Raw genomic sequence first — 12,872 nt, forward strand, 5'->3', positions numbered from 1 at the left:
GTGGTCAGGATTGGCTGCGCTTTTCGAAAGCTCGATCGATGTATCACGAAGCTTCCGACACGTGATCGATGGTGCCATGCATGGTGTTTGTACTTAGATATCCCGTAGAGAGTTCTAGTTCCTGGACAGTCTAAGCTTCTAGCGGTGTGTGATGTCGATTGATGATGATGATGGGCAATACTGTGAGGTACTTACGCGAAAATAAATGTCAACCAAGCAATTTGTCAAGCGCTAGCACTTTTTGGGCTGTTCAGTTGTTTTGGCTAGTCATAAAAGTTGATATTTTGAACCGGTTTGGATCATACTGGTCGTGCTGCCGGCTCCGATTTCTTGAAACAATTAAACTCCCCTTGAAACATTTAAACTTCTGCGGGTTATTTTTCACTATCAATCACTTTGTGCACCCATAAGATAAAATAAAACGAAAGGAAAAAAAGCAAGATAGGTCTTTGTGCTAGGTCTTTTAGCTGTCCGGAAATTTAATTCGGCTTTTGGGTGCATATGTTTCTTCCACCAAAAAAGCATGCTTCTAATTGTCAAAAACTTCCAACAGAACATTTCGCATGATAATCATATTTGGTTACATACAGTTTCGCGAAAATGGGTGAACCTTTTGATGGTTTGTGTCACTTCAGTCACATATTCTTTAAGAATTAATTCACAGATGACATAGGTTTACACCCACGCTGGGAATTCGGCGGAGTGACTCCCTGTCTCCTTATTTGTTTTTGTTATACACAAGGCTTGTTTAGTTGTTTGTTGCATGAAGAGCAGACTAGTGGCATAGAAAAAGTTTAAGTTGTTATTTGTTCTTGTTGTGCACAAGGCTTGTTAAGTTGTTTGTTGCATGGAGAGCAGGTTAGTGGCATAGAAAAAGTTAAGATGTGTATGAATGTACCATTAGTTTCATATCTAGTACTCTTCAATATGGCGATCAGGATCATCCGAACATTAAATTTACATGCTGGATCGGATCTGCTTGAAAATGCAAGCAATATTTCAGAGTAAATGAAAATTGGGCCATGTAAAATATGTGAGCAATGATTCTGTTAACATTCAGATTTTTTATTTTTACCTTAAATACTTAAAACTTGAATATACTCTTACAATTACATTAGAATGCATAATATGCTGAGGGTGAACGATTGTAGATTCACATGCAAAAGATAGTCCAATCATTTTTTATGTTTTGTATTCATTGATTGCTTTACCAAATTGGAGTGTGAAGACATTGATATATACAAAGTTTGCAATTAATTCTGACTAATTGGGGAAAAATAGGTTAACTCTAGCGTAAGTCAATGCCTTCATCCAAGGCTGTGGAGCTCATCATGACATTTGAGTCGATCTGCTTGTCGAATTTCTTCCTTCTGCGTGCTTCAAATTGCTCGAATCCATCCATCTGCGACAAGCGAAAAATGGAATTTAAATTAGAAATAGGTTGATTAAGTTGCAGAAATAGCCTCATGCCACTAACTTGCTGGAAGTGGTCCATCGAGATTGGATTGTCATGCAGTGAAAGGTTCTGAAGAGCCTTGCAGTCTTTCAGTATGTTTTGGGGAAGCTGCGGGCAAAAAAAGAATCAACTTGGGGGTGTCAAGTTAATTGGTCTTATTTCATAACAGCGTCAACAATATAATACATAAAGTGCACAAGATACACACCTGGCAAATTTTATTTCCGTTCAATGATAGAGATTTGAGGCAAATAAGGTTGCAAATTGACGCGGGTACATCTTCAAGTGAATTTCCTGAATATTTCGAATGAAAGTTAGCCCTAGGTAAGAGAATGCTTTGGAGAAGTGCTCAAACAGAGGAAAGCATAGCTTTGCTCAGCGCATGAAGCAGAATAATATATCCTAAGAGGCAATGATTTGACATACGAAAATCATTTTAGACTAGCAAATGATAATCATTACTAAGTTCAAATTTAAATATCTAGACATCTCACTTACTCCATATAACCATGCGTCCATAATTGCGTGAAAGAAAAGACCCTCAAAAGTATACAACCATTAACATGACAATAATGATAGTAAGCAAATCTTGAAGTTGATTAACTGGAAGCAAACATCCAGAGCACAGCTAGCCCAGCTGGTCCATTCCTCTTTTGGGCTCCGAAAATAAGGTCATGTTAATGTCATCTGTGCCAAATGTCGATTTAATTGATTTCTCTACTGTGGCTGTTACTTGCCTTCTCTAGTTGTATATTTTTGGGAGTGATGTTTTGGCACATGGAAGCATATGCTCCCTTTATTTTAAAATGCATGTTACACATATTTTGAAATTTCAAAAAAAAACTGAAACGAAAAATTTACACGTACATCTTCACGTGCTACATGGTCACAAAGTCGTTTCATGAAAAATCGACTTGTCGTCTGGCATGTGTAAAAAAGACAAGATTCAATGCTAAAAATAAGGCTTTTCAGAAGATAAATTTTCTCTTTTTTACATAGATCACAAAAAGTATTGGTTCCTCGCGAAACTTGACGAACACACGTATATTGTGGAGATGTACACATAGAATTTTTTGTCAAAAATTTTCGACATTTCAAAATATAAATTTTTGGTAGAGGGAGCATACGCACCCGGGAGCCAAAATGAATTTCCGTATATTTTTCTTATTTATATATATTGCTAAGTGTTACAGTTATTTCACATAAATATGCCATGTGACATTGTCTATCTTGTACGGACAAATTATGTAAATCATATGATTTCTTTTTGTTTCTTCTATCACGTAAGGACAAATGAAGGAAGCTGTACCATTTACATGTTTTTTATGCTTTGTAATACTCGTGTCATTACTTGGACATGCATGGTTACTATTGCAAGCAAAAAAGGGAAAAATAGGAAATTCAAATTATATGGTATTACTGTATTATTAAGAGACTAGTAGTATTGCAGAAACAAGCAGATTTACCATTTGCCTGCAATTCTTCCAGGGACTTGCAACCTCCAATTGATTCCGGAAGGGCATTAAGTTTGTTATCAGATATATTGAGTAGCAGCATCTGCACCAGTCAAACACAAAATGAATGTAAGCTATCGATAACAATACCATATGTCTCCTAAAAAAATATAACAACACATTGACCACTGCGAAAAAAGAACTTTTGAATATGTACTGGTGAGATAAAATGGATGGAATATCAGACTTATGTTCTGGAGCAAAGATATATAACAGCACAGTTTAATAAAATGGACTTATTTTGATGAAACAAAAAAAGAAAGCAAATACTTATGTTCTGGAGCAAAAATAAATACTTACTGCATCATTATAATTTTATGAATTAGACATTCCTTTTATGCAACAAGTCCGATAAAATATAGGGAATGTCTGGCATGTTGACCCAAAGAAGAAACTTACATTGCACAAATCTCCAACACTTTTAGGTAGGTACAGTAAAGAATTCTGAGAAAGTGTAAGCTGCTGAAGATTTGACAAAGAACCCACTGTATGAACCAAAAGGCCATGTTAGAAGATGAAGGCAGTAGTTAAGAATATGATGAAAGTCATAACTCTCAACAAACTTCTTGTCAGGGTAAGAGTTCTAGACTGACCCTAGACACCTTTGTTATGTAAACAGTAAGTTTATGATAACATTTACTTTTTACTTGAAGTCTTAAACAAATATGTACATGATCGTAAGAACTAACATTCTTCAGGTAAGATGGTGATCCTATTTCTGTCAAGCGTGAGGATTTTAAGGTTCCTCAGGTATCCAATATTAGCTGGAATGTTTTCGATCAAATTGCCAGTCAAAACCTACAATAACATAAAGGGAAACATCACTATCAAGCCATCATTATTGAGAAAAAAAAAGGAAGAATCATTGTTTGCAAACACACATCTCTGAACAAATAATTCAAGCTGATATCTACTAAGAAGAATTCTTACAAGTCTTTGCATATTCACAATGGTACCAATTTCCTGCGGAATCTCAACTGCAATATCAAAAAGAAAGAATTGACATTGCTCAAGGGATACAAGTATGCAAACATTAAATATACTAAAACAGCTTATGCAGTTTCATAGCTGGTCAAGTTATTAGGAACTTGGACTAAGAACAGGGAATTCTGTCCAAGTAAGATGCTAAGTAATCCTGCCGAGCATGGGTCTTGGATAACATCTACCCACTGACGGTTACAAAAAGAAGGGCCAAAAACAAAACGTCAAGTTGTAGCAAATTCGCTCAAAACATAGCACATGTTAACATTGTGAAGTGAAAAATAAATGTGCATATAACTTCCAACTAGTTCATTCTGACTAAGTACAAGAAAACAGATAGCACCAAGTATTAATGTCGATCACCTTGAATGGAAGTAAGTACTTCAAAATTTTGGTTACCTATCTTGTTGTTTGTCAAATCCAGAGTTCTAAGGGACTTCCCCACTTGTAGAACTTCATTTGGTACTACCTGTATGGAATGATATTAAAATTCTGGAAGAGACGTGCAATTTTAAAGTAAAAGAGGTGGAGGGAGACACCCTTTTTCATGTAGACATAAAAGAAAGTTGACTTATATGCATAATCTTTGAGATGTGAGATTATATAATTGAACATGTTTTTATGAGGGCAAACAATTGAGTAAGAAGCATATAGATTCCATTTTATGAACACAAAAAGGAGAGAGAAACACCAAAAGCTTACAATTTGACTAGTGTTGCACATGCCTATTTGCCCAATCAGCTCAGAAAAATAAAAACTGTCCGTGAAACCTGGACAAATAACCCTTGGGTTGCTAGCCTGAGTTGTGTGTCTTCTGACTCCCTGTTGGATTTAATAAGACTGTGGACCACAGTACAGAAGGCATCACTTGGCACAGACACAACCTTTTGTTCGAAGATCACACTTCACACACATGTGGACACTACTGATCATCCTCGGCATACAAGATTCAGTTGCTAGGCCTAACGACAAACTGAGATTTCGAAGGTCTGGGCACCAACGAAGTGTCGTCTCCATGTGCGGCCTATGGTTAAGAATTGGTTACTGATAGTAGACAGACTGCTTGCAAACCAATAGCCCAACTTCTATGTACGCCCTCTATGCATCCGAAAACATTTCACCCAGCTGTGGGCTAAATAGCGATTGGCGTGGCAATTATGAGATAAGACAAGCTAGTGTTGCTATGACGGCTTCAATCTCTTAGACCAAACTACCTGGTATCCTGGAGAAACACCTCTTGGCTAGTTCAAACGCCTATCTGATGAACTAAATTCAACTGATGGTAAACACTCTTGGTCCTGTTAATGCTTGTGGTTTGGGACATTTGAAAGCAGAGAAACAGGAATGTGATTCAAGCAAAAGAAGCTTCCATCAGTGTGGTTTTCGACATTAGAAAAAAGGCGAGGCAAACGCCTGGCTGTTGGCTGGAGCACGGCACCTAGCAAAGTAGGGCCTTTGTGCGATGCTGGCTGGGTGAAATCGTTTATTTTTGCCTTGCTAGCATCACATTTGTTTTCATCTGCTTTCAAGCTATAGGTTAGAACCTGTAGTTTGTGACTGAACTTTGTCATCTTCTCTACATGAAATTGTCAGATAGCCTGTTGAGTTTTTAAATGATATTTGAGAACTACATCGTTGCAGGCTTGCAGCAGTAACTAACGTCAATACACATTAAGGTGCCGAAACCATAACAGTTATTCGCTAACACTTTTAGGCACACCTTTAACAATAATCTAGAGTTGCTTGTACTGTGACATTTTCATAAAATACTCAGTTCTGGAGTGCCAAGTATGAAAAGTTTGCTAAATTAGCATCTCTTTTATTTAAGATAATAGGCAGAATTAATCATTTATAATGCTTACAGATAGGACGTGTAAAAGTTATCTGTTTATCGTGTGACCCGGACTTTTGGCTCATGGGTGCTCCCCACCCCCATAGATCTATCGTTCATTATTGCTTTGAGATGGGCCTAGGGAAAGTAGGGGAAATTCAAGCTGAAATATGTCTACTCGGAATACACTGCTATACAACTGCCTTGAGACCCGACATTACCCTGTTCGGCCTGGCCCGCGTTAGCAAAGGAAGCACTAGGTATTTAATGAGTCTGACACAGTACATGTTAGAACAGGAATCCAGAATCGAACCTGAGCCAAATATCCCACCATATCAGTCTGCCAGAACCTTCTCTAACCGGAGCTCCGACGACGAGGACATTGGAGGCCATGCTCTGCTCCGACGAGGAAAAAAAAACTTTACCACAAGTAGGAGAGAGATCATTATCCAGTACTGCTGCGAAGAGACTGGATCAGACGGCATCAGGTAAACCCGAGTCTAATACTCGCTGATTGTTCATTACATCCGCCGGTGTTCTAGTAATCTTGTGTTCTATTTGCATGAATTTTTCTCAGAAGAGGGTAATATCTTTGGAAGACCACTGGTTTACGGTGGCCTTGCGAGCTATCACAGTGGTTGAGGAAGACGAGCTCGAGTCTTCCGCTAACAGTACATATTATACAAGAAGCAGTAATCTAGTTGACTGACAAAATGGGCCACGAAGTTTTGGAGTCCCACTTGTTGGTCAGGCAAATTATTGGTAAAATGTGTGGGTTGAGGCAGACATCAGATCCTCTGCTTGGCAGAGAGGATGCTCCTATGTGAGATGGCCATAACACGTGTATCTGAAGGTTGCATTGATTTTTTCGTCTGAACCTCTTGCCCATAGCAGTTTCCATGATAAATGTGACATGACGTATCCTGGTGACAAACAGGATGCTTAATTGTGGCAAAAACGAGTTACTACTTGAACGAGGAGCTTCATGGTTCTTGTAGATGTTCTTCTTCTTGAGCTTGGCAAGTATGAACAACCTTGGTAGTCTTCCTCCAAGTACGAAGATGAAGCAAGGAAGATGTTTGATGTCCTGAACAATTTCGGAGCAAGGAAGAAGATGAGGCAAGGAAGAAGATGACAGAAGGAAGAAGATGAAGTAATGGATCAGATGGAGTAGCTGTGATTTGTGGCACAGGGATCAGCTATTATGAGGGCGCTTCCCAACAACATTGTTGACTTTTGCGGGACGAAGCTCCTGCTACGGCTCTGTCCAAGTGGGCCAGCTTGGTACGGAAATGTGTGAGGATACATCAATAGAACTGAGCAATACACTGCACTATACCTACATATTGCATGATGTACAACGTGGTCCCAGGACAGATGTCAACCAAAACCATGGGGTGGTGTGGCACCCGTGTGCTCCTTTGTAATTCTCGTTTATCGTGTTAGCAGAAAAGTTCTTTTAGACAGAAAAAGGCAACACAGTTCCAAGTTGAGAATCACCCAACTTGAGGATGACATACTCTTAACTTTTATTGGCACAATCACGCTTTTCTTCCACCTAAAGAATACCCCATAGAGGCATAACACACAATAAAGGGGCCAAACTTTGCTCGAGAAGTTTATTAATCTAACAGCGACGTGGCATCAGTCAGAAAAAGGGGACCAAACTCTGAACATCTAAGAATCAGAGATTTATGAGCACTTATACGGTGGTGCCCCAAAAATGCTAAGACCTGATAGAATCGAGAAAAGGTCCTAAATTGATAGGAAATGGAGGGGCGCGGAACCTTCAATCTGGCGTCCCGGAGCGCGACGATCCCGGTGGAGCGCCACCGCGTGACGCGGCTGGCCGGCGAATCCGAGCTCCGGCTGCTGCAGCAGCCCATCTCAGCCGCCCGCTCGAAGGCGAAATTCGCAGACTTTCCCCTCCGATTCCCGAAGAGATTTTTTTGGGGAGGGCGACGACTTCTGTTTGGAGGCAGTTGGGGTCGGCCGGTGTGGGATCTTCTTGACCTCGTGTCCTCAGTCCTGTGCAACTGTGGGACCCAGCGGTGTTTACCTGGCAATTCGATCGTTTCAAACTCCTTTCGGTTTTTGTATACTACTGTACAAGACGACTGTCTCAACTATACAAAGAAAACAAAACCAGTTAGTATTAAATACTAGCACAATTAAACGTGTGTGTTTCAAAAAAAAGCACAATTAAACGTGTGAAAAATCTCTCGTGTTCTGAGCTAATTAAAAATGAATGGTAGTAGTGATTTTCTAAACTGAAAAAATGTCCTATAAACAAACAACTCTCCCGAACCGTTCCCCTCGCGTCGCCCCCTCAAGGCGACCGAGGAGGCCAAACCCTAAGAGCGCCGCCGCCCAGCAACCCCTCCTCCTCCGCCCCTCCTTGTCGCCCCCAGAGGTGACGCCGGCCGAAGGCTGCGCCACCGGTGAAGGGGGCGGTGGGGATTTCTTCTTCGGCTCGTGGTCCTCGCTCCGCGGCGCAGCAGCTTGTAGGCTGGTTGTTGTGTGGCGTCCGCCATGGCTGGGGCGCTGCTCGGCGAATCCCTCCTCCTCCACGACCTCGGTCGCGGACTCCGGGGGCGGTTGCGGCTGGAGGTGACCCCGGTGGGGATCCTTGGACGCCGGAGCGGCGGCTCCGGGTGGTGGCAACGGTGCCGTCTTCTTCACGGCGAGCGGTGGCCGTGGGTGGTGCGGGCCCGTGTCCTCGGCCGTGCGGGCGGCGGGGTGGCGGCGAACGTGTGGTGCGACGCTAGGGGCCCTCCATCGGCCCGCGGCGTCAGATCTGGGGAGATCTCCGCCCCCGATCGGTGAAGCTCGCAACTCTCGGCCAGATATGTGATTGTGGCCAGGTAGTTGGTGGTGGGGTTGGTCGGGACCGGGGGAAACCTCTGGCCGGCGGTGGCCACGACATCGTCGACGCCCCTGGCACTGATTCCCTCCTTGGAGGCTTTGTTGAGGTCCCTTCTCCCTCCCCACCCAACCCCCCTGCCCTGGGTGAAAACCCTAGTCCCTACTTGGGCGGTGGCTGCGCCACGATGTCACTCCCCTTCCTAAAGGCACCGTCCGGGCTGCTGGGGTGGTTGGCAAGGTTCTTCTGTTGTCGGTGGTGGTTCTTGGCGGTGCTCCTTGCGCGGCATCGAACCAGGTCTGGAGGTTGCTCCGCAAGCTTTGGTCTGGTGGTGGATGCTGCTCTCTGTCTGCCGATCCTCCTGGTGCGCCTTCGTTCATCCGCGTGCGTCCTCTGGACGGTGATGTGGGTGGCAGTGGCCGTGGCGTGGCTTCTGGTGCGGCAGCTGGTCTTGATCTCTCCTTTGATCTTTGGGTAGTCTCAGTGATGGTGCGTTTTTGGGGGAACCTCTCTGCCTTCCGACAGTGCGGCGCCCTGCGATCCGTGGCGAGAGGGAAGGGATCCCTCTTCGGAGTCAGAGACCGTGAGCTGGCCTCCTTACGCTCTTGTGGAAGAAATGCAAGCAGTGTGCATGCGGATGATGCTCCCTACTGCCCCTGTTTCTTCTAGTGTCGGTGTTCGAGAAGACGATGGACATGGCGTGTCAAGCGAAGCTCCTAGTTGTATCCTTTGTTAGCTTGTTTATCTGTGTTCTATAAGCTGTGATGCACTCTGTATCTGCCGATTTCGTGACTTTATTAATTTAAAGCTGGGCTTAGGCCTTATGTTAAAAAAAATGTCCTATTTTAACTCTCCAGATTTTTATTTCTAGGTGTTCCTCGAATTACAGTTTTGGGAAAGTTGGTACAGAACACTGTCATTTTTTCTGGCCTTGACAAACCACCCAATGCCTCTTTACCTCCGTGGCACATGTCCAATAAAAAGAAAAGTTTGACTATAGCGCTTTTGAGATGATCATTCTATTTGGTGGAGATTGCCTACTAGTACTCGTCAGGAAACGAAGCCACGCCGGGCTCCATGCCTCGTGCGGCGTCCTGGTGCCAGCAACTGATCTGGTCGGACACTTCGGCCCTTCGCTGGCGACCAAATTGAGAAATGGTGAGAAATATTGTTGTAGGTATGGATAGCAACTCGTGTTGTGAACTAGCATTGTTTTCTTGAAGTATGCCTACAAACCCGCTCACCTTGGGGACTTTGAAAAGATACGATGGTGTTGTCATCAGGGAACTACGGCCGAAATTTCTCACTTACATCCTCCCGGCCTCCGCACCAGCTGAGTACTAAGAGCATCTCCACTCGTGCCCCCGTCGAGCGTTTTTTCCATCCGGACGGCGTAATTCGACCCAGTCGCGCCCCCGGTTCCTCGTTTTCGTCCGGATTTGGCCCTTCATCCATCCGGCGAGCCCACGCCACCCCCGGCCCCCCGGGGAGCGCTCGGGGACTCCGGACGAAACGAAAGCGCGCGAAACGTTCCCGCGCGTCTGGTGGCCCCAACTTGTCGGCGAGAGACACCGATCGTCGTCCTCATCGCATCGTCTTCCGCGCGCTGTAAAAGCCTGCCGCCGGTCAGCATTCGCCGGACGCGTAGCTTCCACGCGGCGAGTTAATGCCGTCGCCTCGGTTTCATGCGCGCCTACCGCTATTTATCGCCGAACTACCCCGGCTGCCCCGCATTCACCTCCTCACTCGTCTTCCCCCAAATCATCCCCGAACTCGAAGGAAGCAGCAATGGCGAACGACGGTGCGGCCAACAACGGCTTCGGCCGCCGCTCTCTCCACCAATGGGAGGGGCGACTCCTGCACGCGGCGGGCTACCCTGCGCCGCCGGACTTCCGCGCGCCGGGAGGCTGGAGGCTGAGCGCAGGCGGCGTGCCGATCCCGCCGCCGCCAACGGGTGGCGGCGCACTCGAAACGGCGATCGAGGAGGTGCTCGCCACTCTCAGTGACGAGCAGCGCGCGGATCCGCGCTTCTTCCCCGACAACCACGAAGCGTGGATCGCGTTCTTCCGGCGAAGGTACGAACGCGAACTCGCCGCTTACGACGGCCCTCCTCCTCCTCCGGCAAGGAACAACGCCGCCGGCCGCCGCCGATGGTGGAGCGCGCCCAACCGCACCCTCGAGAATGTGCTCGCGCACATCGAGGACGGGAACTCCCCTGTCCTGGGGATGCCGCCGCCGGTGGCGGCTACCGTGTCGCGCCGGCACGGTAGTTCCTGGATACCGAGGAGGATGGCGCCGTCCTCCTCGTCGTCGGGATCGAGATCGGCGTCTAGGTCCGGCGGGTCAACGCCGGCCACCGTCAAGAAGGAGTGGCCGTCTCCGGCCACCGTGAAGAAGGAGCCGGCGTCTCCACCGCCGACCAGAGGGCGCAGCAGCGGCGCGCTCGTCATCCGCGACCAACCCTCCTCACCGCAACGCGGGCGGAAGAGGAAGACGGCGAAGAATCAGGCCGCCGCGGCCGCCGCCAACCAGCTCGCCGAGGAGGAGGCGAAGCGCACGGAGGACGCCGCGGTGGCGGAGGTGATCGCCAGGTCGCTGAAGGACCTGGTGCCCGCCGACAACACCCTCCCCATCGACGCCGCGCTGGAGTGGTCCAGGCGCGACTGGGAGCGCCAGGAGGAGGAGCAACAGCGGCGGATGTTGGATCTGGCCGCCGCGCGACAACTCGCCGCCCGCGCCGCCGCACCGTCGTCGTCCTCGCGGAACGCCGCGCCCAGGGAGGTGATCAAGCTCGAGGAGAGCAGCGACGACGACATCTACCGGCCGTCGCCTCCACGCGCCGGCGACGCTGGCCAGGGCACGAGCCGCTGGTACGAGGCGCCGCCGCCCCAGGACGACGCCGGCTCCAGCGACGATGATGACGGCGGCGACTACACGACCTTCTACCGCCATTTCGGCATGTAGGAGTTTTAGTATTAGTTTGCCAATCGCCGAATTCAAATATATGTACGAATTCGGCCTATTTATGTACGAACTCGCCTCTATATGTTAAATATCATTAAATTTCGCTTATGTTTCAACGAATTCGCCTATTTTGTCTGAATTCGTCGTATTGCGTTGCATCCATCCTGGGCTCGCGGCTGGGAAAATGGGCCTCCCCACGCCAAATCTTCCTCCAATCCGGACGAAAATTTCGCCGGATTTGGGCGTGGGGAGCCCAAACGAGTGGGGATGCTCTAAGCACTACGGCAAAGAGCAGGAGTACTAACAACGTGTTTGGTTCGGGGGAATTTGACGCTAGGAATGGGAGCTGAGGGGGTAAGACTGCTCATAGTGGGAGTAACTTAGGTAGTAACATCACACATTTTAAGGTGTTTTGGTGACATGGCATAGTAATAAATGAAGAAAGAGAGGGGGTGGTAACTAGCTATGTTACCATAACATCACACACCTCAAGATAAAATGAGTCTACAAACTAATAAATAAGGCTTTGCATGATACCATCTCTAAGTTACTTTCCATTATGAAGGTAGTAACATGGACTAGTAATTTATGCATGACACTACCTTATATTACTCCCCACTATGAGCAGCCTAAGGGACTAGGGGCGTGATTGGTTGCTGATACGTCTCCGACGTATCGATAATTTCTTATGTTCCATGCCACTTTATTGATGATACCTACATGTTTTATGCATACTTTATGTCATATTTAAGCATTTTCCGGCACTAACCTATTAACGAGATGCCGAAGAGCCAGTTGTTGTTTTCTGCTGTTTTTGGTTTCAGAAATCCTAGTAAGGAAATATTCTCGGAATTGGACGAAATCAACGCCCAGGGGCCTATTTTGCCACGAAGCTTCCAGAAGTCTGAGGGAGAGACGAAGTGGGGCCACGAGGTGGCCAGACACCAGGGCGGCGCGGCCCAAGCCCTGGCCGCGCCGGCCTGTTGTGTGGGGCCCTCGTGTGGCCCCCTGACCTGCCCTTCCGCCTACTTAAGTCTTCGTGGACAATACCCCCAGTACCGAGAGCCACGATACGGAAAACCTTCCAGAGACGCCGCCGCCGCCAATCCCATCTCGGGGGATTCAGGAGATCGCCTTCGGCACCCTGCCGGAGAGGGGAATCATCTCCCGGAGGACTCTTCACCGCCATGGTCGCCTCCGGAGTGATGTGTGAGTAGTTCACCCCTGGACTATGGGTCCATAGCAGTAGCTAGATGGTCGTCT

At 46.8% G+C, this 12,872-nt stretch overlaps 1 protein-coding gene across 1 annotated transcript; it reads right to left on the reverse strand.

The window, feature by feature from the left end:
- Positions 1-1,167: 1,167 nt before the first annotated feature.
- On the reverse strand, positions 1,168-7,780 carry LOC127296528 (plant intracellular Ras-group-related LRR protein 7). Its single transcript, XM_051326635.2, has 9 exons — positions 7,570-7,780; positions 4,351-4,420; positions 3,901-3,947; positions 3,660-3,768; positions 3,370-3,455; positions 2,923-3,013; positions 1,665-1,750; positions 1,478-1,564; positions 1,168-1,402 (listed from the first exon to the last, which is right to left on the reverse strand). The coding sequence occupies exons 1-9, from the start codon at positions 7,666-7,668 to the stop codon at positions 1,289-1,291; spliced, it is 789 nt and encodes a 262-aa protein (XP_051182595.1). The 5' UTR covers positions 7,669-7,780; the 3' UTR covers positions 1,168-1,288.
- Between the last annotated feature and the right edge of the window lie 5,092 nt (positions 7,781-12,872).

Source organism: Lolium perenne, chromosome 4 (assembly GCF_019359855.2).
Source record: "Lolium perenne isolate Kyuss_39 chromosome 4, Kyuss_2.0, whole genome shotgun sequence".
NCBI lineage: Eukaryota > Viridiplantae > Streptophyta > Magnoliopsida > Poales > Poaceae > Lolium > Lolium perenne.

Coding starts and splice junctions, on each gene's coding strand:
- LOC127296528 (XM_051326635.2), bottom strand. CDS start 7,668: ATGGGCTGCTGCAGCAGCCGGAGCTCGGATTCGCCGGCCAGCCGCGTC. Junction 4,421..7,569: donor TCCGGGACGCCAGATTGAAG/GTTCCGCGCCCC, acceptor CATTCCATACAG/GTAGTACCAAATGAAGTTCT. Junction 1,403..1,477: donor CGATGGACCACTTCCAGCAA/GTTAGTGGCATG, acceptor CGCTTGTCGCAG/ATGGATGGATTCGAGCAATT.